Source organism: Barbus barbus, assembly GCF_936440315.1.
Source record: "Barbus barbus genome assembly, chromosome: 16".
NCBI lineage: Eukaryota > Metazoa > Chordata > Actinopteri > Cypriniformes > Cyprinidae > Barbus > Barbus barbus.
The window spans coordinates 19334269-19361935 of NC_136744.1; the positions used below are offsets into that span (position 1 = coordinate 19334269).

Here is a 27667-nt window from a genome sequence, read left to right on the forward strand (position 1 = left end):
AACAAGCACAAAGTTTATTTTTTTCTCCTTTTGCTACTTGTCCAGGAAATGGGAACCACCTCGAGTAATGTAATGTTCCTTGTTCCCAGGATGCCTCCCACTGTGTAACATGGGCACTCGAGCCAATAACATGAGTTTTATAGCTTGTGGGAACTGACTCAGTGCAAGGGTCACTCAAAGAACAATAAGAAATGCTCATTGTGAACATGAGGGAAACAGCACTTTTTTTTCTCAAGCAATAAAACAATGATTTAAGATAATGAAATGAAGCACTAAGCGATTGTATTGGAATAGGATCATATGCATCCATTTTAAATATAATTATAATGGCAGACTGACTTTTAATATTGTCAAAAGTCCGGAAATGATTTAACGAGTTTATGAATTAGACATTCTATGTGCGTACAAAACTAACATGACATTGTACAATATGTTAGCAAAACAAACGTGAGACCAAATGAACACAATTCTCCATATGTGACCTTTCCTGTCTTTATCTGACCCAATTTGTCCCACCCTTTATCAGCACTCACACTCTGAACATGGATGATGTTAGAATTTATTTGATGCCTGCACACAGAGCAGTAGTAGATAAATGGAAAGTTCAATCAAGTTATAGTTCCACCCACAGCAGTTCTCCATAGCTCTGCTGCACTTAATATAACAGTATGGTGTTCTAAACAAAACAGACAAAAATACAGGAATCTGAAATGTCAATTTCTCCATGACAATCAAACATATGTTCCTTTTTTTTCTAAACAATTCAATGCTGTCTTTTCCTTCTGTCTTTTTCTTATTAAACTTATTGCTTTGTGATCGTATAAGACATTTTAAATCAAGCATGAATAACATGAATAGAAAAACTAAATATAAAGCAATGGATAATATGCAGTACATAAATTACACCGCTTACATCATCCATTTTATGGAACTCCATATGTACGAGAAGTTAATGAAATACAAAATTTCTTAGTAAAACCATGAATTAAGTGCTTCACAAAATACAATTAGCAAAAAAAAAAACATTTACTTAAAAATACAGAAAATGCACAACTGACTAAAGAGTAAATTCGCAAACACTATATCAGGGGTGTACAAAGGGGCCATCTGCGGCCCGCTATCACGGCCCGCGAGGGATTTAAAAAAAAAAAGATAAGAGTCTGCAGAGGTGGGCAAACTACAGTTGTTCCAAAATGCAATATCAGTCAAATACTATATAGCGCTGTAGCCTGCAGTATATAACCCCTGATTTACACCGTCCCGCCGCTCAGACGTGAACACCGGAGCTGATCGCGCCCGCTCCAGTCGATCCGCGGCGCGTTTCAGAAGCGGCTCTCCGCGCGGCTTCACTAAAGAGAGGCGCCGCCGCGCAAGCAAAATAAAAAGTCAAAATAGCTATATACACGACAAAACTGGAACAATAGTAAATAAGTTAAATGTTTTAAAAATGTGAAAGTGTTAATTTGTTTTGAAAAATGCCTTGTATTGGAACTGTTTTAAAAATGCTTACAAGACTATCCAGTATCAGAACAAATGCCAGTCCTCCTGCTCACGGGTGCTGTCATTTTGTGGGGAAAACATGGAAATAATTTGTCATTTTATCTTGCAAAGATATGATTTCTTCTTCTGTTTCCCACACACATTTTTATGAAAATGGATATACTGTTTTTTCTGGATTACAAATGGCGTTTTTTCATCTGAAACGTGCTGCGATTTCCAAGGTGACTTATATAAAGCAATCTAGGTCAAGCGCAAAGCGCGCACATCAGGATTGGTGATGAATGAGAAAAGGCAAGTGAGTTTAAATTGTGCATTTTCCAGCAACCACGCCGCTAGTTTCAGTTTCGCTTTAAATATTTAAGGCTGGCCGTTTATAATATGTTTATGGTGAATGCCACTATAATTTGTGTTTGTTTTTTACTTATGTTTTCGTTCTTTTTTCTATTCTGAACACTGCTAAATTTACAGGACTTTTTGTGGAGTGTAGGGAATGTTTGTAAACGTTTCGTTTATTTTACATTATTTCTGAATGAAATTATAAAATGTGTCTTATACATAGACTTGTACACCAATGCAACTTATCTGTGTGTCAAAGTGCTCATAAAAATAGGTAGAGATGGTACAAGAAAAGAACTGCCATATATGTACAAGTATACATAGTACAGTAGTAAGTGAGTGTCAATTTTAAAAAAATCAAAGCTTAATTTTTCATAAACATATTATGCGGCCCCTCACTGGCATTGCTCAGGGAGCAAGGAGACACGGAGAATATTCAACGAACAATGTTTATTGAGCCAACACACGGAACGTGGAACTCGGGGAGTTGACAAACAATACAGGACATGGGAGACAATAAGACACAGGGCTTAAGAACACTGGGAAATCAACGAGGAAGAACAGAAACAGGTGAGGAGTAATTAAACACAGGGCTGGGGACTAATGAACTAATAACTACAGAGAACGAGGACAGGAACAGGAAGACCAAATATGGGCACAAGAGGAGGGGAAACAGGAGACACAGTCTGACACTCACTTAATGTGGAAAATTTGATTTGGCCCTCAAGTCAAAAAGTTTGCCCACCCCTGATCTAAACGGTCTACATTTTCTCATGCATAATTTGCAGTATTAGAGATGCCATCCAATTTTTGCAATATCACTGATCTCAGTGCACTGTATCTGTGGAAAAACAAAAGAACAACACATTAAAATGAATACATATTTGTTTTTGTTATAGGAACACAGATTTGTGTGAAACTTACTTTCTTGTTAGTTTTAAAATCTCTCGCTCTTCCTCCTCTTTCAATTTCTTTATGAAACTGTCCAAAACAGGCATTTCAAACTTAATATACTGTGCAACCTGTAAGACAGTGCATTATTGCATTAACCACTGAGATATAAGCACAGAGTATTCTGAATATTAACAAAAATATTTGTACTATTGTTAGTCCCCAGGATAGGATCCTAAAATTAGACTTGATGTGTAGCATCTGGAAGTGAAATTATTTTTTACTGTGTCTATATTTGAACAACAGAATGTTAGTTTGCCAGGGGAAGCACATTCTGAATGACCAATTGTGAACTTTGAAATTTACAAAATACTCACATCATACGTAATCTCTTCACCAAGGTCCTTTTCCATAATAAATATTCTGGCAATTTTTTCACATGGACCATGCAACAGACGAGATACCAAAGGATATTCTATGTCCTTAAGTTTTGCTCTCTCTAAAGACAAAAGATGGGTAAAAATATTATTATCTGCAGATCAGTCAACTCTTCTTAAAGGGGTCCTATTATGCTCTTTTACAACGTCTTGATTTTGTTTTGGGGGTGTACTAGAACATGCTCTCATGCTTGGTGGTTCGAAAATTGCATTATTTTTCACATAATTTTCATTATTACAATACATCTCTCCCCAGCCTGGCACAAACGGCTCGATTAGTTCCGGGTTTGATAAAGGCCCAGAAAAATGAAATGTGTCGTTATTGGTTAGCTGTCCCAGTGTATTGTGATTGGCGAACAGCTTAGACGGCGCCCTTTGCCAAAGCAGCAAGTTCATCAATATTGCTATATCAGACCCCGAGAATATTGAGGATTGCGCAGAACCTTTGCATGCAAGGATATTGCAAGACATATGAAAGTGGTAACGTTATTGTTCTCTTTCATCATCTCGTGTTCGAGATCCATCTATGGAAGGGCATCCACCCCTGACCTCTGCAGAAGCATCCAATTGCACCAAGTCTGGCTTGACAGACAGGAGCGAGTGCCCAATGCCAAGTAAGGCACCACCCCGTTACCTAACGCATAAAGGGACCTGCATGCGCTACCCTTCCTCAGTTGATATTCGTTTCTCGCAACCTCTCGTTATACAGCCTTACTGTTTTTGCCTGACTTCACTAAACAGTCTACAGGAGGACATATCTCCGATTAGCCGCCGCAAGGCGTGATTTTCAGGCTATTACGGTTAGTCGCTGTTTGTTTCTTGTTTTGCAAGCCACCCACACTCACGACCTCTATTTTTTTAGACTGCCCGCCTGCTTCTACGCTTTTCAACTCTTCAATGGATAAGGCTAAACCCTCCGCTCTGGCTAACCCTTCGGACTCACTGTTGCATGCATGCCCTGCTGCCTGTGTTTCTCATCCTTTCTGCGTGGTGTGCATGGGGTTTAAGCAAGCTGAAGAAGTTATTTCGCTCCCGGAAAACTGCAGCCATTGCTTCGCTCTTCCGAAGAAGCTTTTCCGTCGCCGGCTTAAGGTTGCTTCTACCCAGAGCGCAGATGATCAATATGACTCGGAAGTCGGAGCGGGTGAAAGCAGGTCTAGAGGTTAAAGACATGGCATTGTGTGGTCTGGGCGACCCCCCCACCATTGAACCCTCGATTGCCAGACACCTTAACCCCTCTCAGGGAGGTCTACTGCCCCCCCCCAAGCCATTCCTCCCTAATAAAATGGACCGCTTCTCAGCCTCCATCTTCCAGGCTTCTTACAGGGTTTCCGCCTTGTCAGTTCGAGCTCTTAATGTTTCCTCCCTCCTCTTGGCCCACCAAGATGAGCTGTTGGAGGATATGAGTACATCTGGAGAAAGGCTCCCCATCGCCTACACTTTGGAAGGAGATTGTCACGGTTAATGACTTGGTCCTTTGCAACGCCCGTCAGGCCGTCCAAGCCGGCGGACGTTCTATGGCCCTCTTTGTCGTGGGAGAACGTGCTCTGTGGTTGAATCTCTCTGGTCTGCCTGACAGTGAGAAACGGCGCATAGCAGGAGCACCAGTGGAACCAGGCCAGGCTCTCTTCGGTCCCGCCGTTGCCCTCATGCAACAGCAATGTGATGATAAGAAGAAAGAGGATGAGGCTTTTAAACTTTGCCTGCCTCGGAAGTCCACACCACATCAGCCCCGCTCACGGCCCCCTCAGACCCCTGCAGGACGACCGTATCAGAATGCGGCCAGGCCCAAGACTCGCAACAGGCCACCTTGCCAGCAGCCTAGCCAGCAGCCCAACCAACCGTCTAAACCCTGGGATAAGATATCTTTCGCTGAGGCCGCAGCTAAAAACCCCCCCAACTCTACCCCTTCGGAAGGGAAGAGGAAGAGGCCTACCTGAGGTTCATTCTCAGGGGTCTCTCGATCCAGGTTCTCAGGCTGCCAGCCCATTGGACCCAAGTTTGAGTTTTTCTCCCCCTCCACCCAAGAAGAGGAAGTTCTCAACCCAAGGGCCCCCTTTCCCTCGTTCGGGTGCCCACCCTCAGTTCACTGTGAACAGGCCACAGGTTCAGGTGTGGCCCACAGAACCCCCCCCCCCCGAAAACAGGGAATTCCATTTCTAAGCAGCACCTCTCTCACTGGCTCGTAGAAGCCATCTTGTTGGCGTACGAGTCTAGGGGTGTGTGGCCTCCAGGGGGTCTCAGAGCACATACCACGAGAGGCATGTCTGCCTCTTGGGCCTCTTGTTTAAAGGGGTTTCCTTGCAGGACATTTGTGCCGCTGCAAGCAAGCTGGGCCAGATACTACCGGCTTGATGTTACCCAGACCCCGGTAGCTCATTCTGTCTTAGGTGTGGGTTCTTCGTGGCCTTGTGCATTTACACCCATCACACCTTTTAGCCTGGGTTATCCAGCCTGAGTTATTCATGTATTTTAACCCTCTATGGGACCATGTTGCCTCCAGGCAACATACTTTATTTTAGGTTTTTTTATAAAATGGGACACCCAGTTAATTGATTAATGCTATCTCAGGGTAGTAGAACTAAAACACTAACCAATGAAAATGCAAAAAAGTGGTCACATGATCCCCAGGGGTCCATTTTGCTTCCAATGTCAGGACATGTGCATGTCACGACTCCCTAATTTATCCAGTGAAAAGTGCATTTATCATCAATTTTCATCCATATAATTGCCTACAAAAACCTGAGCCACCTTCATTAGTAAGTAAAGAAGTATTTTCAAAAACTTTACATTATATATCATCAAATGTATTTTAGGAAATTACAAAAAACTTCATGTTGCCTCAAGGCAACATTGTACCGTAATGGAATCACATGAGGCCATGCAGGCCTGCTAGGTTATAATACAAGTATATGATATTTGTAAGGAAAAGAGTTAGAATTATCTAAATGTATTTGCATTTTTGCAAAATTTTGTAATGCATTTGTAAAAATAGTCATTCAGATACTATATCTGCACATAATTTTATTTTTCTGTTGAGAGGAATTGCTTTCTCAGCTTTCACAAGCAGTGATGCCCTTCCATAGGTGGATCTCTCCACTCAATGTTTCAGAGAACCGGGGTCACGAACAGTAACCTATTATTTTTGCTTTGTTTTTTGGCTAAATCACGTTTTAGATAGGATGTCAACAACAGCTTAAAAATAACTGCATTGACTATGTACAGATAAGTGCAACGGTAATATGTATTATGGTTATTGTTCTTTAATTCTAACATTATAACATGAATTGCAGTGAAACTGTTATAGTTTAATTTATTTATACCATAGTCCCACAGACTTTCACTATTTGTGGCGGGATAGCCTTTACATGCAAATTCATTCTTTTCCAGCAGGGGACGCTGTTGGAGTGGTAGAGATCGAGGTTTCCCGGTAACGCTGTACACAAAGCAGAGCTCCTCTCACAAACGCTGCTTTATCAGACATTACATGCAAGATGAAATAAAAATTACATTCAAAATTTTCTGAAAACAGTCGGTTTCCATCAGAAATGCAGTGATATAAAAATACTGGGTTTTGATTTTGAAACGTGCAGTGCTCAACCAAGCGTTCTCCCCACCCGCCAACCATTCGAATTTCTGTAGGTGGGATTTATTTTTGTGATTTCACAAATACAGGAAAACAACTTTGTAGTACAAATGAGCCGTTCGTTGTAGTTCTTGAAAATTGAATTTTAAAACGAAATATCTTTGAGATTTGTAACTTTGTAGATCTTTTTATGCCCAAAGATACACACTACACACGGACTAAAATTCAAAAAGTGAAAAAGCATAATAAAGTGAAAGTGACGTGACATGTGGCCAAGTATGGTTGCCCATACTCGGAATTTGTGCTCTGCATTTAACCCATCCAAAGTGCTCACACACAGCAGTGAACACACACACACCACGAACACACACCCGGAGCAGTGGGCAGCCATTTATGCTGCAGCGCCCGGGGAGCAGTTGGGGGTTCGGTGCCTTGCTCAAGGGCACCTCAGTTGTGGTATTGAGGGTGGAGATATTGGTATTGAGGTATTGAGCGCTGGTTATTCACTCCCCCACCTACAATTCCTGCTGGACCTGAGACTCAAACTCGCAACCTGTGAGTCCTACTCTCTAACCATTAGGCCACGACTTCCCCCAGAAGGGGAGAAAGCGAACGCAGTCCCCCACTACCATAAATTATGCAGTCGAGATTCCCACATTCGGAGAATTCGCACGACCGGAGCGAAATGGCCTAGCCTCTTCTGGGTGAACCACCTTATTGATCATAGTGTCTCTACTGCCAGGTAAGTAATAGGACCCCTTTAAAAATAAGGTTAGGTTAAGAATGAAAAGGCTTACCCCCTGATTCATGGACTACATAGAGGCCAAACTCATCTGCCTTATTCTCAACCTGTACAGAACAGGGAATTAACAAGAAGTAAAAGGGTGTGGCATTCAATTGAATAAGGGGAATCTTACCCGAAACTTATTAAGGAGTAGGTTAAGAACTTGCTGTGTTGTCAAAGTGCTGTTCACTCGCACATTAGTCACTGATCCATATGATGGAGTAAAAACTGATGTCTGTAAAGAAAATGTGCAAAAAGGAGATCAATTTCTGCAAATCTTTCATAAATTATGTGCCACACAATTAGCGTAAAATTTGGCAAATGAGATTTGGAAAAAATAATATAGGCTACAATAAAATTAATATAATGTTCTTACTATACAATTTGACAGGTAATATAATATGTGGTCATCAATTTAACTTTGTCAACAGACAATTGTTTCATTCAGATGTTTAGTAGACACTTTTGTTCACAATAAAGTAACAATAAATTATAGTGTAAAATTGCTGTAAAAAAAACTAAACAAAAAAATAAAACAAGCAGCAATAAAAAAAAACTAAACCTATTTTATTTCAGCTAGTTGCCAAAACAGCATTTCTTATTTCATTAATGTACTAAAATAAGTAAAACTACAAATGAAAAAAAAAAACTATATTTAAAAAACACTTACTAATAAAAATGAAAAAACAAAACAAAATTACTAAAACTAATTAAAATGAAAGCAGAATATACGTAAAATAAAAATGAATCAAAAATGTAATATATAAAAATACATAATAATATCCATCCGAATATTACTGAAATAACACTATCTGTTATCTATCTATCTACATCTGCAGAGGCACCAGGCCAACTCATATGACCTTCAAGGACCATTTATGAGAGAGGCAGGTGACACGCAATAATAAAGCACATGGTGCAGCCAAGGGGAAGGCCTGCACAGGAAAACACTGCCTCTCAACACCTGCATCCATCTCACAACACTGATGTACAACATAAACACTTAGACGACGGACACTTCCTGTCACAGATGCTGCTGTGGCACTTTATGAGAGCACAGGCCCCTTGCCAGGCACAAGGCGTGCTTTCTTTCACTGAGCACTATTGTACTATTGTCCTGAACTTAGAGCATGGAGGTGTTCCAACTCATCCCTGCCTTCCATCTGAGACGCTGATCTCTAGGTGAAAGCTTTATAGACTGTCATAGTTCAAGTGCACTAAGGTTAACTGTGCTTTTTTTTTATTATATTGAAGAAAAAAAACGTCAACACAAAAGTTAAATTACTTTGTGGTTGTAAAAATGGCCGTTAATGGAGAAGCGGTGTCTCTTTATCCTCTGTGAATCGGCAGTGTTGTGGATTTTGGATCTTCTTTGGATATTCACAAAGCTCGCGTCACTTCTCGTTCTCAGCAATTGAGGGATGTCCTCCTCAGCTCCATCAGCACCTGCAGCAGAACAGCAACCAGAGGCAAGAACAAGTTAATATTAAGATGAGGCATTCAATGATGTGTTGGAAACGTGGTGAACATCTAGATATGCATTTAGTTCAGTTAAAACTTCTGATCTATAACAACCACCAATGTTGTCCATTTTACAACAAGAATCAACAACATTTCTGATAAGATTTTCCTAATTGTGTGTGGAATGATGGATCGTTTTCATACTCACTGGGTATAGGTGAGGCACTGATTTTGTTGTTGTTGGGCTCTGAACAAAACTGGTGTTCAGCATTTTCATTCCTGTAAACAATAACCGCATAATTAAAATACATCATGGAAAACTAAGCTTTATAAAAATTATTTTCATGGAAGAAAACATTAAATTTAGTTATTTCATCTCATGAGATCATACTACATATTATGTGCTTTATTGTTATTTAAATGAAGTTTGGAAACTTATTTATTCATATTTGGGACATTGGGACATGTAATAAGCAACAAGCCTTATTGATCTTACATAAGCATCTGATTTAAGTTTCACACTATTTTAGATATCATACAATATTTGATCAATATTTAATACAAAATCTAATAATTTTCTTTATCTTTTTTATATATTATTTATGGAAAGTGCCATTGTTATTTTAGTATCATTGAAATATAGTTAGTTTTTCTTAATATTATGAACTAGTTTTGATTTTAATATTTTGTTTTCATTTTAATTTATGTTAAAGTTTTAGTGATTTTCTTTTGTGTTTGTGCTATTTTTATAAAACAAAATGTATATGTCTATATAGTTGTTCTTGTTTTTTCAATTTAAACAAATTTTTTTTTATATTTTATTTTATTTTAGTTCATGTAATAATATAAATGTTTTATTTATGGTTTTAGTGTTACATTTAGTTAACAACAATAACCCTAAAGTGCCAACAATTAACTAATTAATTCAACTCATGTAAATAATTTTCACTTTATATTGATTGTTTTTTTTGTGATTAAACTTTCATTGGCAAAAGAAACATCTGATTACTCTGATTTATCTGTGCCTATGCAATAATGCAATCACAGTGACAATCTTCTTATGCTCACGTGCTGAATCTTCTTGCTCACAGTATCAAATCAAGGTCACTGCAGCTTTCAACATTACAGCTGATTAAAATTTCCATGATACCGAAGAGTCCTGCACGTGAGAATAAGAAGTATCCCAGGACTCTGAATAATCAGTTCCTCTGTTGGTGAAAGATCAACACCACATAACTGCAGTTTTCACCCAGTTTCACCCATGGGCCATTATGTTCCTCAAAACAAAACTTTCTATTAATGACCACAGGTCATCAATCCCTAGAGAATTACAGAAGTGCATCAAATTTCAAAGTAATAATTTGTTGGCTTTTAGGGAAAGTACACAGCATGTACAGTATGATCAAACCTGAGCTGACCGAGAAAGATAAAGGAGCAGTCATTTAACCTAGATAAAAAGCTCTACATCCATATCAAATCCTGGCCCATGCCTTGAAACGTCTATGACTGAGTTAATGAGAGAAACAGATGGAGTTAAGACCTAATGAAGGAAAGGACACATCTGGGTGTGGTGTAGCAGCAGTATTCAGGCGGATCCACCTACCTGCTGGACTCTGAGCTCTCCGACCTCCACGTACTCGTGCAGGCATAGCGAAAGCGCTCGTTGTCATCGTGCATTTGCAGTCTGATTGGCCTTCTCAGGCCCCAGGAGATGTTGAGTAAACCCTCCACGATCAGCTCGCCCTCTTCCTGCAAGAAATAATAATAATAATCATTGACTCCTTTGTAAGATGGAGGAAATCCTGCTGGCTCATGTCTCAGCTCTGTTTCAAGTGTACGTGCTGGAGAGGCAGTTGCAAACTACAGATATTCAGTTGGAGGCGGTGAAGTAATGGAAAGTCACTTTGGGAGGAGTACAATACAGCACACGTACTAGATGCATTATTCGAGAGTTTGATTCTGAACAATGATGTGCTTTCAATTCAGTAATATTCACTGTCAGTTATTATATATATATATATTCATCACGCTCAGAAGTGCTAAATGAAAATGTTACAGTGCTGTGATTGATATAGGCCACAGTCGGCACAAAAGGAAATATACTTACATTATCTAATCAAACTGACAAGACATGACAATTGATAACCGTTTAAAGACTGGGAGTTGTTTTTTGAAAGACTTTGATTAAAAAAAAAACAGTATAAATATTAATATTGTAAAATTTTAGTGCACTTTAAAGAACTAACGGTTTTCTATTTTTAATATATTTTAAAGCGATGGCAAAGCGATCCATCAGAAATCATTCTAATATGCTGTTTCGGTGCTGAAGAAAATAATGTCTTGTTGTTAACACTGTTGAAAACCATTGCACTGCTTAATATTTTTGTGGAAACCATGATAAAAGTTCAAATAAACAGCACTTAAAATAGAAATCTTTAGTTACATTATGAATATCTTCACTATCACTTTTGATCAATTTAATGCATCTTTCTCAAATAAATGTTTTAATTTCTTAAGAAAAAGCATACTCATTTGAATCACAACACCATGAGGTTCTGCACTTTTTAAATCGGGAATGGGAAGACTGGGATTGGAAATTACAATAATAAATTGGATTAAATTATGGACAGTAAAAGTAATGTCTGGTAAATGTATTAGAATGTTATTATTAAAAATGTATTAGATAGATGGATGGATGGACGGACGGATCCTTTCAAGCAGAAACGTGCCACTTAATCACAGTCTTAATCCTATCAAGGCCTAAATCAACAGAGTAGATAAGTCTCTTCCGATCGTATGCAAAGCACGATACTGTCTTGACAGAGCTAAATATACCACAGAGATTAAACCGCAAGGTTTCATTCAGGACAGCTGCTTAAAATAACTAGTTGTAGCAGATAATGTAACAGTGTCGCAAAAAAGGATTAAAGGATTTTTAAAGGATTTAACCTAATTTGATGAACACATTTCTTAGCTGTACTGTATAGTTTTGGTTTTAGCTGAGGGGTGAATCTGAGGTGAGAAAACACTATTCACATGTGAATTATAATGTACATCTTATATTAGTATGGCAGCTGCATTTTAACTTAAAACCCCACAGTGACACATTAATTCAACAAACCACAAAACCACTGTGTTTCAAACAAACTCATTTATGGTGACATTTAAATAATTATGTAGATGGAAGATCTTGTGTCAACATCTCATTTCAGTCCTAGGCTATTCTTTAACTAAATAATCATTCAACACAACCACAAAGCAAGACAGAGGTCAAAGCTGCAGCCCACCAGAATTTTCCCCACTGGATCTCTGAGGAAAAAAACCTGTGACCAAAATAAAATATTGTAATGGTGTTGGCAGCTGTTGTAATTGTGAGTGAGTGCAGTCAAGTGTCATGTAGGTGGAGGGCTGAGTGCTCCCAGGGACTCATTGTTACTGCAATGTAAACATTCAGGGCAGCTGCGGCGGGGTCCTATTGGTCAGCTTCCTCTCTACTCTCCATTCAGCACACAGACTCTTCCTGTCAGGCATGCAAGGTCAATGCTTAGCTAAATTTAGTGCTATTTGCCTTGGCTTATGGTCCTTTACTGCCGTGGCCTATAAAAGGTGGTGAGCTGCCTCTAAACCAGATCAAACCAAACACAATCTCAGACACAACTTCTGCACAACAATCAGCACTGCGATCCTACAAGCTTGTCCTATAGGTAAGTTTGAGATTTTGATTTACTGCATGATCTATGTTCATTTACAATTAAACATTTCTTGACTTTCAAATGTCATTAAAGACTCTTTAAAAAAAAGGTTCTTTTTTGGCATCTATGGTTCCATGAAGAACTTTTAACATCTATGGAAACCTTATATTGCACAAAGGGTTCTTTGCAGTGAAAAAGGGCTCTTTAGAATATTAAGATGTTCTTCACAATAAGAAAAAAATTGGTTCTTTTAAGAACTATTGACTAAAAGGTTCTTTTGAGAACCCAAAATTGGGAAGCCCTTTTGGATGCTTTATTTTTGAGAGTGTGGAAACTTTCCATTGCACAACAGGCTCTTGACAATGGAATAAGGATTTTTTGTTTTTATTTCTTCACACTAAGAATTTTTTATTTATTTAAGAACTGATCACTTAAAGGTTCTTTGGTGAACCAAAATTGGTGCTTCATAGTGGAAATGTGTGTTAGAATTTTAAAATGTTCTTCACTTCACACTAAGAGTTTACTATTTAGGTTCTTTGGTGAGACGAAAACAAAAATTAGTTCTTATATGGCCTTGTTGCAAAAAAACCCTTTTGGCACCTTTATGTTTAAAGAGTGTAGATACAGAATTCAAGAGTAACTAACAGTCTCTCGTCTCTCTCTAGGATGAAACCCAGGAGATTACTCTTGTCTGTGGCTCCTCTACCGACAATAACAGAGTCACGTGAGGACCTCTCGCAGTCCCTGGAGGAATACACAAACGCCATCAAGGAACTTGCCCAGCCTGCTTGTGGCCCTTTGAGGAAATCCAGGACTCTGAGGCGTAAGCCCGTGGGGAAGCATGCTGGTTCTACCTCAACATCACGCAGCGCTTCCCGGGCTCTGCAGCCCCGCCGTGCTTCCCTGGGTCTGGACGAGGTCACGCTGAGGTTCAACAGTCAGGTGGACCGCGGCACTAAAGATCCACTGGACTGGTTGTTTGCGCAGACGCACTTACAGTCACATGGAGAGGATTTGCACAGGACTGACAGTGCACCTGCTGCTTTGTGGTTACTCTAATGAACCAAAGCATAACGTCATATTAATGAGAAGATAACACTGAACGAGTGATGGATGAACTCAACAGAGGATCTCATGAACTGAACTTCTTAATTTATTGTCTGAACTTTTTGTACAAAGATGCTAATGTTTACACACTGTTAAAGTCATGGTTCTCTACGTTATGTTTTTTAAATAAAATTTAAGAATGTATTTTGACTTGTTTTTATTTGTCCTTTACTAAAATGTCTGTCTCTCTGTCTATCTATCTATCTATGAGTGTTTGTTTAAACCTGATAAAGTAATGCTATGATTTAATTATAGTCAGTCATGTATGTATGAACACACATCACATCAAATAAAACATGGCCAGGGGCTAAAATACAACAGAAATGGTCTTTGCTGTTAGAAGCACATATAGGCTACTGTTATATCAGGTCCCCAATCCAAGAGATGACATCTTAAGATGGCGCCGGTGAGATCGGCTGCCGTCACGACTGCTCCGACCAAACTTTGTCTTTTTTTGTTATTTTTTCGTATTGATAACTATAAACACCGGTTTCTTTTTGTAAGATGGCCATTCTTACATACGACAGGGCCACTCTTATTTCTATTGGTGCACAATGCACTAACCTTTCGCCGATTTTGAACCCGGACCCATCCTGGCCAAGCGAGATCCTGAGGAGGAACAAAGGACCCGACCCGTACCGGCGTCCTCGAGGGAAACGAGCCGGCGTCAGGAACAGGCTGAGGGCTCGCGCACACCGCGCTCCCTTACCAAGTGTCCTGCTCGCCAATGTCCAGTCGCTGGATAACAAACTCGATGACCTCAGGGCAAGAGTCAGGTTCCAGAGGGACATTCGGGACTGCAACCTTCTCTGCTTCACCGAGACATGGCTGAACCCAGCGGTACCAGACCACGCCATCCAGCCGGCCGAGTTCTTCTCGGTTTACCGCATGGACAGAACGCTGGACTCGGGGAAGACTAGGGGAGGTGGAGTATGTCTGATGGTGAACAAACACTGGTGTGACGGCGCGAGCATTGTTCCCCTCTCACGCTCCTGCACACCGAATCTTGAACTTCTGACCATCAAATGTCGCCCTTTTTATCTCCCTCGGGAATTTAGCTCGGTCATCGTCAGTGCCGTTTATATTCCACCTCAAGCGGACACGGACACTGCGATATGGGATTTACATGAAACACTACACCTTCACCAGACACAGCACCGGGACGCCGCATTCATTGTTTTGGGAGATTTCAACAGTGCCAACCTCAAGCGTGCACTGCCGAACTTCCATCAGCACATCAGCTGCCCCACCAGGGGCGAAAGGACATTAGATCACTGTTACACCCCATACAAGAACAGCTACAAGGCACAGTCACAACCACCGTTTGGGAAATCGGACCACGCCGCCATCTTCCTCATGCCTGTTTACAAACAGAGGCTGAAACAGGAAGCCCCGGTGCAGAGGGAGGTCCAACGCTGGACGGACCAATCGGTGGCCGCTCTGCAGGACGCGCTAGATGACGCAGACTGGGACATGTTCCGGCGCAGCTCTGATGACGTCAGCTTGTTTACGGAAGCGGTTGTGGGATTTATAGAGAAACTAATGGATGATACGGTGCAGAAAACCATCATCAGGACGTTTCCCAACCAGAAGCCGTGGGTGGATAAAACCATCCGCGACGCCCTGAGATCCCGCTCCGCTGCCTACAACACAGGGCTCATCACCGGGAACATGGATGATTACAAGGCTGCATCTTACAGCGTGCGCAGATCGGTGAAGGAGGCGAAGCAGCGCTACGGGAGGAAACTAGAGTCGCAATTCCAACATGGCGACTCTAGGAGCCTGTGGCAGGGACTTAGAACCATCACGGACTATAAAACACCACCCTCCAGATCGGGGAATGCGGACGCCTCTCTGGCTGACGAGCTGAACACTTTTTATGCTCGCTTCGAGGCTGCAGCTAATCACGCTAACGGCGCTAGCAGTGCTAACCGCATGCACGCTGAGGAAGCCGGTGAGGACAACGTATTCACCATCACGGAGCATGACGTGAGGAGGGCATTCAGGAGAGTGAACATCAGGAAGGCAGCAGGACCAGATGGCATCACAGGTCGGGTTCTGAAGGCCTGCGCTGACCAGCTAGCACCGGTGTTCACCGAGATCTTCAACCTCTCCCTGGAACAGTCCATAGTCCCCTCATGCTTTAAGCAGTCCACCATTGTTCCTGTCCCCAAGAAACCGCAGCCCACCTGCCTAAACGACTATCGCCCTGTAGCCCTCACATCAGTGGTGATGAAGTGCTTTGAGAGACTGGTCAGAGACTTCATCATTGCATCACTACCAGACACACTGGATCCACTACAGTTTGCATACAGACATAACCGCTCCACGGAGGATGCCATCTCACACCTCCTCCACACCACAACAAGTCACCTGGACTGCAGAAAAGGGAATTATGTAAAAATGCTGTTTGTGGACTACAGTTCAGCGTTTAACACCATAATTCCCTCCACACTCACCTCCAAGTTGGAGGTCCTTGGTCTCAGCACATCCTTGTGCCAATGGATCTCCAGCTTCCTGAAGGACAGACAGCAAGCCGTACGGATGGGTAAACACACCTCATCCTCCATCACCCTAAGCACTGGAGCCCCTCAAGGTTGTGTTCTGAGCCCCCTGCTGTACTCACTGTACACTTATGACTGTGTGGCCACTTCCAACTCCACCACCATCATTAAGTTTGCTGATGACACTGTTGTGTTGGGCCTGATCTCAGACAACGACGAGACGGCCTACATACAGGAGATTAAGAACCTGGAGAGTTGGTGCCAGGTGAATAGTCTACACCTGAACATCAGCAAAACTAAGGAGCTGATAGTGGACTTCAGTACGAAGCAGGAGCGGTCGTACCAGCCGATCACGATCAGCGGGACTCCAGTGGAGAGAGTGGACAGCTTCAGATACCTGGGTGTTCACATCACGCAGGACTTGACTTGGTCCTGTCATACCAGCACCCTGGTGAAGAAGGCCAGGCAGCGTCTGTACCATCTGAGACGCTTAAAGGACTTTAGACTTCCCTCTCGGGTGCTTAAGACTTTTTACACCTGCACCATCGAGAGCGTCCTGACGGGCAGCATCACTTCCTGGTTCGGGAACTGCACTATGCAGGACAGACGAGCCCTCCAGAGGGTGGTGCGTTCAGCGGAACGTACCATTCACACCGAGCTCCCTAACCTGCAGGACATCTACAGCAAGCGGTGCCTGACCAGGGCCAGGAAGATAGTGAAGGACCTCAGCCATCCCAACAATGGACTCTTTTCTCTGCTGCGTTCAGGGAGACGCTTCCGCTCCATGAAGGCGAACACAGAGAGAATGAGGAGGAGCTTCTTCCCGCAGGCCATTCGGAGTCTAAACCACTCTCCACTCTAATCACATCACCCCACACTTCCACTTTGCACATTTTTCAAGTACAATCTGCACTAATTTGTAGAAGGTACGGAAGGATAAATGAGTGGGACTTACATACCATTTGTCTTTGTCTTTAGTATCCTTTTACTCACTTATACACTTTACTGCACTGCACAGCACAGCACACGGACACTTTATCACTGACATACACTTTACTTTTTATAGAATCTATATAGAATCATATTCTATTTTTTATTCTCATATCTATTTGTTATTTTATTTTATTGCTAGTTTATTCTGTATATATGGTTACTGTACTTTTTCTATTTGTATTTTTGTAAACTTGAGGTTTTTCTAATTTTGTTGGACAATTTGTTGGACAGTCGTACAATACATTTCACTACATGTCGTACTACGTATGTATATGTATGTGACAAATAAAATTTGAATTTGAATTTGAATTTGATATTTGTGAGAGATAAGCTTGTGAGAGATATGAGAGTCATTCTGTCATCATTTACTCAATGACATTCTTCAAAATAACTTCTATTGTGATCAGGACAAGAAAGAATTTCGTACAGGTTTGGAAAAACTTCAGAGAAAATAAATGATCAGAAAATCTTTTTTGGTGACTGAAGCTAAGGGCGACCTCTGTTGGATGCATGTAATTGTGTTTAGTTGTGTTTGTAGTTGCGGCATTGTCTAAACACAACCAACAGAGGGCGCTCAATGAACGCGGATTCTTTCTGACCTGCTGCCTGAGGACAAGGAGGAAACATGTTGGCGAGAAAAGTGTTTTCTTTTGTAGTATCACCATAGATGTTCATTTCATTTTAGTGACTTCTAGTGTTTTCCACCCAGTTCCGTCACAATAATACCAACATGAAAAACTCATTAACAGATATGATGATTAATAAAATAATTACACAGCAAGTCCATGACCAACTATATAGAAAGTAAAGTAAAAACAGTCCAAAAATATCTGTAGACACGAGTTTCCGTCTGTTTATAACCCTGCTGAATTCCTTAAATGTATTGACTTGTGTAAACATGTTTCCAGAATTTCCAGAATCACCTCGACTTCTGCAAGTTGTGTAAAGACGCATTTTTGAGCGCAACATGTACAATAAGCTCAGCGAATAGATTGTGGGTGTGGAATCTGAGACTGACCTCTCATCTCTCAAAACTAAAGTCTAAACAACACCAAGAAGCAATATGACTGAAATGTGATCTTGCACTGAAGATCAGTGTTTCCTTACAATAACTTTTAGGTTAGCCGTTTATAAACAGTAGTTTAGGCTGGTTAAACTAGACACATTTACTTCAATGGCAAGTAGGCTACTCAGCTATCAGTGGACCAAGTTGAAAGTCTTCAAGTTACCTGAAGGGAAATTGAGAAGGGAAAACGTAAGCTATCATGTTTTTAAAAGTCCTCAAGCATAAATCTGACACTGGTAAATCATCTTCATTTTATTCATTGTATTTTATCATAATACACAGAACTTACCAGAAGTCAATAATTGTTCCCAGGTTCAATTAAGTCTTCTCACAACAACATGCTCAAAAAAAGATTTTGTCTTATTAATGAAATAAAATCGAACCTGACTATATTAGACAATCTCCTAAACTTTTAAAGTTTATTTAAGTGGAGATCTTGAAAAAACCTGTGCTGATCTTGTATAAAGCAATATTCTCTAAATATATAGTCACTTTTTTATCTGGGCTTACCTCTGTAGACCTGTTGTCACATTAATTGACACAGGTGTAACATAGTGCCAGGGCTTCTACACAGAAAGTAGCTGCACACTATCATCACGGGGGCACCCGGAGCATGACAACCCTTGCTACATGAATACTTATTTTTCTAGGATCCTGCAATTTATCACAGTTACTCGTTTCCTTTCAGCAATTTCACTTTCCCATGAGTCTTTATCTTAATGCGTCTTTCATCAGTCTGTATTTATCTTCCCTTTCCCCACCCCTTTCTCTCTCTCTCTCTTTCTCCATACAGATATTATTACATGGTAGTGTCTGTTTATCCTCACAATACCTGAGACTCAGCCTCATGTGATAATCTTGAATAAAAAAAACAAACAAAAAAAAACATTTTCTGGCATGCCTTCAACTCAGTGGAGTTACTAAACAGGTTTGTCATCACAGGCATTTCATCATTTAGATCAACTGTGCCAAATGTAAATTATTCTGATACAACCGTACAACATTTTAATAATAAAAATAAAAAAGATGTGTAACGGTAAGCTGTAGAAATATTTGATCATGAACTCTCGTCATCCAGTCACATAAGACTTGAAAGTAACCCATTCACTCACACAGAAACAAATAAAAGACAACCAGAGGCACATACTGTAAAACATACCCAATAAAAGCACCAAATTTGAGTCAAACTTTCAGTCTGTATTATGTTTATATTTATAAATAAAGCACTTCCTGTTCCATTTATGGCATTTAGTTGCAAAAAGTGTAATATATTATGCATACTAGTCACACACAATGACTAAAAACACTACACTTCGTTTGTCTGAACAGTGGAAAATCTCTTTACTTTCAGTATCATACTGAGGTTAAATTTGACCAAACTCGTTCTAAAAGCACAAGCAGCCTGCAGGAATTTCCCAGAGACTGTAACAGATCATGCCAATGTGACAGACTGTGTCCTGTTTGCTGACAGATCACACAAACCTCCGATTAAAAACACTTGTTAAGTTACTTGTCAAGATAAAATTGGAAATAATTAGGAGCTTGTTTGTACTCTCGGTCAGATTGTAAATAATTTGTAGATCATTTAGTAAATAATTGCATCTCTTCCCGTGACCTTGCAAGGGCCATCAGTGGGAAAACGGATAAAGGGACTTGTTCATTAGCCGTGCATGTATACTGTCACGGAACACTTAGAGAGCGCCGTGGAAAGATGTTGACGTATAAATCTCCAATTTAAAAAAATCTTATCACTGGTTTTGTGGTTGTATATATATATATATATATATATATATATATATATATAATGTTTTGAATAAAGATGCAGCCAATCATGTCATGTAGGCCCATTTAACTAGCATTTTTAAGAATGCCGCAGTTGGATTTACTCAATTGTCCCACATCCACGAGACAATAATCTTTTTGTTTTGCTGTCTCACACACTCTGACTCAATTCTTGGTCAGATTAGATCTATTAATCACTAACCAGGAAACAAAAGATTTGATTTAGGTCTGCAGTTTCACTTTCTATGATGTAACATACCTCACGAATCCGAAGCTGGAAGCTTTTTCCCTCGTGATAACAGTTGTACGTTTTTAGAAGGGACAAAATGTCAGACCTGAAAAAGGGACATGATTTAACAAGGGCTTTTAGTAACTTAGAAGGCATGTTTCTAATGTTCAGCGTGTATCAAAAGTGGAAATCTTACTTTGCAATTACTTTCTCCTCATTCAGCCTCACATAGGAGGCCTTGTCAGGATCCATAATCGGGTTCCTCAATAGAAAGGCTTTCAGATAGAGATAAGCAAGACAATGGGAAAGAAAGCAAGGAGAAAGAGACAAAGTTAATAATGTCAAGAACAAGTGAATGATTAACAGTGAATTATACCTTGTGTTATGCGATTTCAAAAATATTCATAATCCAAATGAACCATTAATGTCACCATGAATCTTGTGCAGGACGGCCGAGTGAAAGTAATCAGGTATATGAGGAAATCACATGGCCCTACAGTTAACAGAATTGTGTAATCTCGCCATAAGGCTTGCCATGGCATGTTTTCAGACCTTCTGAGAGGTCACAGAATATTAATACATTCTTCAGTGAAAACGTTTTGAAAATTCTTCACACAACTGTTTTCCAGATTAATACAAAATCATAGTAAATGCATCTGACAAGCTCCAAAAGAGAAAAAAAGCTCCATAAAACTAGCCGGTATGACTTCATTAATTATTTAATTATTATAGATATAATCATAATTTATTTTTATTAATTATGAATTATAATTTTTTTTGCAGCTCTCAAATCTCTTTCTCTATATCAGTATTCAACAGTGCTCCTCCATGATTTGTCCCATGAGAATTAGTGGCTGGTTTGAGACGTTGACTTTGCACTTTTGAATCTGGCACAGATGCAAATGAGATTCCATTTTAGAATAGGAATATTTTCTGTCTTCTGTGAAAATTAATTTCAGTCTGTTCCATGTATTAAACTATAATATGGCTTCAGAAGTCTTTCAACAATGAAAAAATAACAGCATACAGGGTTGAGATGACATGAGGGAGAGGAAATCATGACAGGATTTACATTTTTGTGTCAGATGTGAATAAGGAATTGCTCATAGCCTGCATAATCTATATGTGACCAAGTTTTTCAAGATTCCTGCAGTAGTGGGCTTTTGGAAATGCCTCTCTATTATCTGTGTTCAAATGGCTTGATCCCGTGGGAGTAGTGACAAAGCACTGGAATTTCCAGGAGTGGCACAAGAGCTGGGAAGTCCCTCATAGGAGTATAAAACGACAGCAGGTCATTGAGCACTTACACTCAGAAACACTTTCATCATGACGCTGACAGTGTATGTTTTGCTGACTTTCACCCTCAGCATCCTTCTAACAGGTGAGTGTATCAGAACAGACGAACTACAGTAACTGAAATAAAAGAGTAACTGAGCACCTGTTGGGTTATAACCGAGTTGGCAAAATTATACGTAATTAAATCTTACATCTCTGTAAAACTAGCTTTACAAGTTTAATTTGCCTATAAATTACTTTAATTAGAATAATAATTTAGATATTTTAATTATATACTATCGTTCAAAATATATGTAATACTTTTGAAGTCTTTTATGCTCACCAAGTCTTAATATAATTGATCAAAATACAGTAAAACTGTAATATTGTTAAATATTAAAAAAAAAAAAAAATTTCATTACTCCAGTCTTCAGTGTCACATGATCATTCAGAAATAATTCTATTATGCTGATTTTTTTTTTGTGATAATATTTTTGCATTCTTTGATGAATGGAAAGATTATAAAAGAACAGCATTTTAATATTTTTTAAACATTTTTGATCATTTAAATGCATTGCTAAATAAAATTATTAATTTCTTTTTAAAAAAGTACAAAAATGTTACTGACTCTGAAATTGTTTGATATATAATATATCAAACAATTTCATATATCATGGCTGTTTAATAATTTCACTTTTTCTATTTTCCTAAACGCAGTCCAAGTGTTGGAGTGTCAACATGTTCCAAAGACCTGTCGGTGTCCACAGGTCAAACAAAGAGTCAAGGGACCAATTTCAGATTTCAAAGTCACTCTAAAAGGACCTACCTGTTCACAGGTTGAGATCATGTAAGTAGTTCACATACATTTTACTTCATAAGATTCTAAATGTATATGCAGAATTGGGTTTACATGTGCTATTATTCTCTGTATTTTTCATTAGAGTCACAAAGCAGAATAATAGTCTCGTGTGTCTCAGTCCAAATGGTCCCCAAGGCAAAAGACTGCTGAAATGTTGGCAAAGGTAAGAGAGTGTTATTGCTGAATAAGTCTCTAAACTACAGCACAGTGTATCCAAAAATCATTCACTCCAAACATCTCCAAATATGATGGCGGTCTGCAAGTCTTAATCTGCTGAGCTTGATTCTACTGTTTGTTTGTTTTTGTTTTTTTCAGCATTCAAAAGAATGGCAAGGACAGCAAAAAATGCTTACAAAAGCAAAAGCGAAGGCAAAGAAACAGGAAGCAGGTTAAAACCAGGAAGGTCACGTCTTAACCTCAAATACTAAAGACACTGAGGCAAAGAACATAAGAGATCCCCAGGAGAGAATACTCTTCAAAGCTTGTGCAAAGTGCTTTAGCAATGCTGTACATTCATATGCACTAAACAAGCCAAGGACATAAGAAAAGGCTGAATTCAGAGGAGTGCACATGTGTATGGAGGCCAAGAGACGGCATACAACGAAGACATGTTACAACAGGGACAGCATCTAACCTTGACATGTTATACAGGAATAAGTTGAGTCCTGCTATACAGGTCTAACGTACTGGCCAGTCAGAAGACACAGTTCTTAGAAATTCTTATACATTTATATATTCTTATTGTTTGCATAAATGTATACATTCTTATAAATGTGTGTTCAGTGATCACTTAAAGAAAATGTTTTTTTGTTTGTTTTTTACAGTTTACAGTTTAATATAAACTAATATAATAAACATAAACTAGCTGAAAAAAAGAGAACTTCAATGTGTTTCTCTACTTGTGTTCTCATGTCTGTTTACATAGGACTAAATTCTGCTGTACAATTCTTAAATTCTTGGGTCCCACTTTATATTAGGTGGCCTTAATACGTACATTGAAATTAATCATTTGATACAATGCACTTATTGTGTACATACATGTTTTTACATTGTACTTATATATTTAAAAATACCTATATGTTATTACATTTGTAATTAATTTCTGTAATTACATTTATAATTACACTGTTGACCCATCCTTTACAGCTTAACCCACCCTTAAACCTACCCATACCACCAAACCTGTCACTAACCTTAACCATATCCCACCTCAATAGCAGCAAACGTGTTTTGAAATACAATATGACCACAATAAGTACATTGTACTTATTTGTTTAATGTAAGTACATAGTAGTTAAGGCCACCTAATATAAAGTGTGACCAATTCTTGTCTTAAATTTAACAGTTGGATGTCAAACCATGTTACAGAGGTTCTATAAATAGAAATCTATATAAATGCATACCAAAATATACCCAAATTCAAACAAAGTACAATGCTGAAGGTTTAACTTAATGTCAGGGTTTTCACAAGGATCCAGGCCTGGAGAAGTTACATTTTATACTGTTAAAAGTGCAATGCAATTGCTAAGGAACTATTAAACACTTAAATATTACTTGGTATAACCTAATGCAGTCAGCTTGATTTAGTCATTTAAAAGAATAGAATAGAATAGAATAGAATAGAATAGAATAGAATAGAATAGAATAGAATAGAATAGAACAGAATATACAACATGAAGCACATAGTTATCTGATTTCAATGCAATTTTTTTGTATATTCATTGGTTCAATTGTTCAGTTTGAACAATTAATTCTAAATGGATACAGAAAAGCACATGATCAAGTAAAATCTCTCTGAACTATGTAACCACTAACAGAACAATAACATTCCAGACCCAAAACCAACATACACAAGGTGGTTGAGAAATCACCTCTCATTTACCTGAAATCATGTGACTCTGATCCTGCTTAATATGGCAAAACAGGAAATGCTTTAAGGAGGGAAAGTGAGGAAGAACATGAGGACAGTTATGTGCAAACACACTCGAGAGACATTCTTGTGATTGACACTGCTTTAGAGAAATGGCTTTCAGGACTCTGCAATCAAATGTCTGCCTGTTTCTCCTAATCTCAGTCTGCTTACACTTCATCACAGGTACAGTAGCATTTAAATACTTATCAGGTGAGTTTACTGATTTTTGTCAGATATTGGTCATGGAGGTTATGTGGGACACATGGTTTTATGTTTCTGGGTTTGTTTTCAGATAACAGGACCGCTGCAATATCCTTTCGAGAAAAATGTGAATGTGTTGAGGAAACTGGCTCAGTACAATGGAGAAAAATTACAGACTACACAATCAGACAGAAAGAACCTCTTTGCAACAAGGTTCAAATCAAGTGAGTAAAAAAATCATCATTCTTATCCAGGGTAATCTGAATGTGTTGTGCTACATAAGATTTATGAAACAAATGGATTTTAAGTGCAGCTTCTGAAAAAAATTACCTTTGATAAACAGTCGTAAAACGTGTTTGTCTAAAACACTTTTGTGGAAATCATGTATAAATTTGGCAATTCTGATCGAGTCACACCTTCCACAGATCTTTTGCTTCAAACTGAAAATCTATTGCCCTCATGTCACTCAAAACTCGCATGACTTTTTTTTTTTCGTGTGGAACACGAAAGGTGTTTTTATGTCAATGTTACTCTTTTGCATTTCTGAAAAAGCTTGGTGATTACTGACTGTCGTGACAAGATGCAATTATTGTTTTACCATCTTTTAAAAAAATATATTAAGTTAATGTGTAACTCTTAAAGTGCATGATGCCCCTGCCTCAAATCTAGTACTATTCTAATTAATTCATTACTTTACTGTAACTATAAGTCTGTAATAATTAACATGCAATTATATCCCTCGTGGACATTTTGCAATCCATGTAATTGTTAACAGTGTGTGAGGATATTACACAATATCTGATGTTGAGGCATATCGCGAGTTGGGATAATTTATCTGGTGGGAAGCATAAAACCAGGACATGGCAAGATGATTTTTGCATCAGATTAGTTTCATTTCAAATTAGGCATGAGTGGGCATGATAAAACAAACAATACCACTGAACTCTTGAAATATGAGCTGTCTTACGGAAAAATCTAGTGAATACAGATGCAGCGGGATAGAAAATAGGAAAAAGGAAGAAATATGAAATAAAAAAACTAAAATGTCTCACTTAACCTGGTTTAAGTTTCAGTAAAAACACTTTTCCAATAGTCTAAGCATTAATTACGCAATGCAAAGTTTAAATTAATTTTAAGTATAATTAATATAAGACTTCAAATGAAGTTGTTTGGAAGTTTGGCATGAGTAAATCCCTCAGATGAAATGTTGCTGTATCTTATTACTTGCACACATTTAAAACGCACTGTTCTCCTCCACAGACTCCAGCTGTCGGGTAAACAAGTTTGCCTAAATCCAGACTCCAAGCAGGGGAAAAAACTGCAAAAATGCTGGAAAAGGTATGTTTCCCAACAACAGTTTTTTTTTTTCAACAACAGTTTCCATCTAATGACACTGCAAACGATTTGATTCTAACATACACTAATTTTAAAAAAGGTGTCAATTAAGAACCTAAACCTAAACTAGGTTTTACATTTGAATAAAGTGAAAACACTGCCACCCTGTGGCAGAAACAAATAATACCATAAAAATACTTATTCTAAAGATTCACTAGCTCCCCTCTCTGCATATTAACAATATTGACAATCAAATACATAAAATATTGACAAAAAACCCCAAATAAAAATACTGGTTATATGCAGCACTAAAAGCCTTTGAGTCAAAATAAATATGGTCTCTAGAGAATTTTAAGTGTGTACGTTGCCATTAATGGTGTGCATTGATTTAGAGTTAAGAACGTGTTTTTGCTTGCTCAGATTTGCGGGCCTCTCCAATAATTAAACCCCTTCACTGTTCTATTATTCAGGATTAAATTCAACACACAGAGGAAGAAGCTCTGTCTGAAGCTCCGGAAGAAGAATGGACCAAAAAAGCCCAAGAGGCTGTAATTCAACAATCTTTAGCTTTTCTGTGTAGAAAGACTATGTGTCTTTGTCATTTATCCTGCTTGTCCTTTTATTTTTCACAAATAAATTATATATTATGTAGATGGTTTTGTATATTTTTTGTAACGCTATTTTCTAATAAAACCTTTTAAAAGTTTTTGCATGATTTTTGTGTAGTTATCTGTCTATTTTGAGTCCATATTTGAAATTAAGCCATTTGACACAAGCCATTTGACAAGCCATTTGACACTTCTCAAAGTGTCCCAATTTACCCGGATTCGCCTAAATAAAATCAACAAAAGCCTTCTATTCAGTGAAGGAAAAGAATTTGAATATTCTATGAACTAACCCCACCTCTGTCTATGACCATTCTCGTTAATTATTAAATATGCCACTTTAGTCTCGTGGCAAGAAACACCTTGCCATGGAAAAGAGGAAAAAAAGAACACAAATCTACTGTGTCTACCAGAAAGAATCCCACTTGTGCATTAGACTTATTTAAAAACAAGGGGCCATGTAGAGATGCTCTCCACCTGCATAAAGAAAAGACACTGTGAAGCCCCTCTGCCCACCCAGTCAATTACTGTCTTGTCTAAATCAGCTGTGACTCTCTGCCGCAGGAATATATCAGGCATAGAGTCCTTAACCACTTTGGATTTCTGTGTCACTATTTTGCAGAAGTTGGACAGATTTGAAACACATAAGTTTCAATTAGGCTATTTTTGAAAATATGCAAATGAAACACAGAAAATATCACATGTTGCCTGTCACACAAGTATAGTTTGTTTTGACAGTATAAAGACACGCACCTGAGAACTGTTTCTGAACAAGCCAAGGTAGCCTTCAAAAGAACACAGCTCACCTGCAGAATTATTCAGAAAGAAAAAACATCTCAAATGAAACCATTTCCATTATTAATGCACTCTTGTCTACAGAACATATCTTTTCTGTTTCCATGCATATATTGTCCTACCATCTCATGAAACGCCGTTCCTTTGTAAGAGCCGACGGAGCCCAGCTCCACTCTTCCACTTCACCCTGCTTCTTCCTCGGGGAATAGACTGTCAAAATAACGCTACGCGTTCAGAAGACTGGCAGCTGTCTAAACCAATCCTATACTCCGCTGAGTACAAGAGCCAATCAGAGACGTCCGTGGGCGGGAGTCTTC

The 27667-nt window shown here is 38.9% G+C and overlaps 4 protein-coding genes across 5 annotated transcripts; 3 read left to right on the forward strand and 1 right to left on the reverse strand.

Moving 5' to 3' along the window:
• Window positions 1-27562, reverse strand: LOC306882788 (ras association domain-containing protein 4-like). Its single transcript, XM_079437676.1, has 12 exons — window positions 27473-27562; window positions 27309-27361; window positions 20565-20643; window positions 20399-20474; window positions 10599-10744; window positions 9204-9274; window positions 8820-8980; window positions 7668-7769; window positions 7548-7599; window positions 3105-3226; window positions 2761-2858; window positions 1-2677 (listed from the first exon to the last, which is right to left on the reverse strand). Exons 3-12 carry the CDS (start codon window positions 20618-20620, stop codon window positions 2608-2610), a joined length of 954 nt encoding a protein of 317 aa, XP_079293802.1. The 5' UTR covers window positions 20621-20643; window positions 27309-27361; window positions 27473-27562; the 3' UTR covers window positions 1-2607.
• Window positions 12629-14103, forward strand: LOC306882794 (protein DEPP-like). Its single transcript, XM_079437685.1, has 2 exons — window positions 12629-12699; window positions 13353-14103. The coding sequence occupies exon 2, from the start codon at window positions 13354-13356 to the stop codon at window positions 13744-13746; it is 393 nt and encodes a 130-aa protein (XP_079293811.1). The 5' UTR covers window positions 12629-12699; window position 13353; the 3' UTR covers window positions 13747-14103.
• Window positions 21680-23626, forward strand: LOC306882795 (C-X-C motif chemokine 3-like). The gene is made up of 4 exons (XM_079437686.1): window positions 21680-21749; window positions 22361-22490; window positions 22585-22665; window positions 22818-23626. Exons 1-4 carry the CDS (start codon window positions 21695-21697, stop codon window positions 22915-22917), a joined length of 366 nt encoding a protein of 121 aa, XP_079293812.1. The 5' UTR covers window positions 21680-21694; the 3' UTR covers window positions 22918-23626.
• On the forward strand, window positions 24334-26664 carry LOC306882793 (uncharacterized protein). Of its 2 annotated transcripts, none has more exons than XM_079437684.1 (4): window positions 24334-24597; window positions 24707-24839; window positions 25876-25953; window positions 26421-26664. In XM_079437684.1, the coding sequence occupies exons 1-4, from the start codon at window positions 24525-24527 to the stop codon at window positions 26500-26502; spliced, it is 366 nt and encodes a 121-aa protein (XP_079293810.1). In that variant the 5' UTR covers window positions 24334-24524; the 3' UTR covers window positions 26503-26664. The 2 variants fall into 2 exon arrangements, with proteins under 2 accessions (XP_079293810.1, XP_079293809.1); XM_079437683.1 differs by having other exon boundaries at window positions 24439-24624; window positions 26421-26663.
• Window positions 27563-27667: the final 105 nt, after the last annotated feature.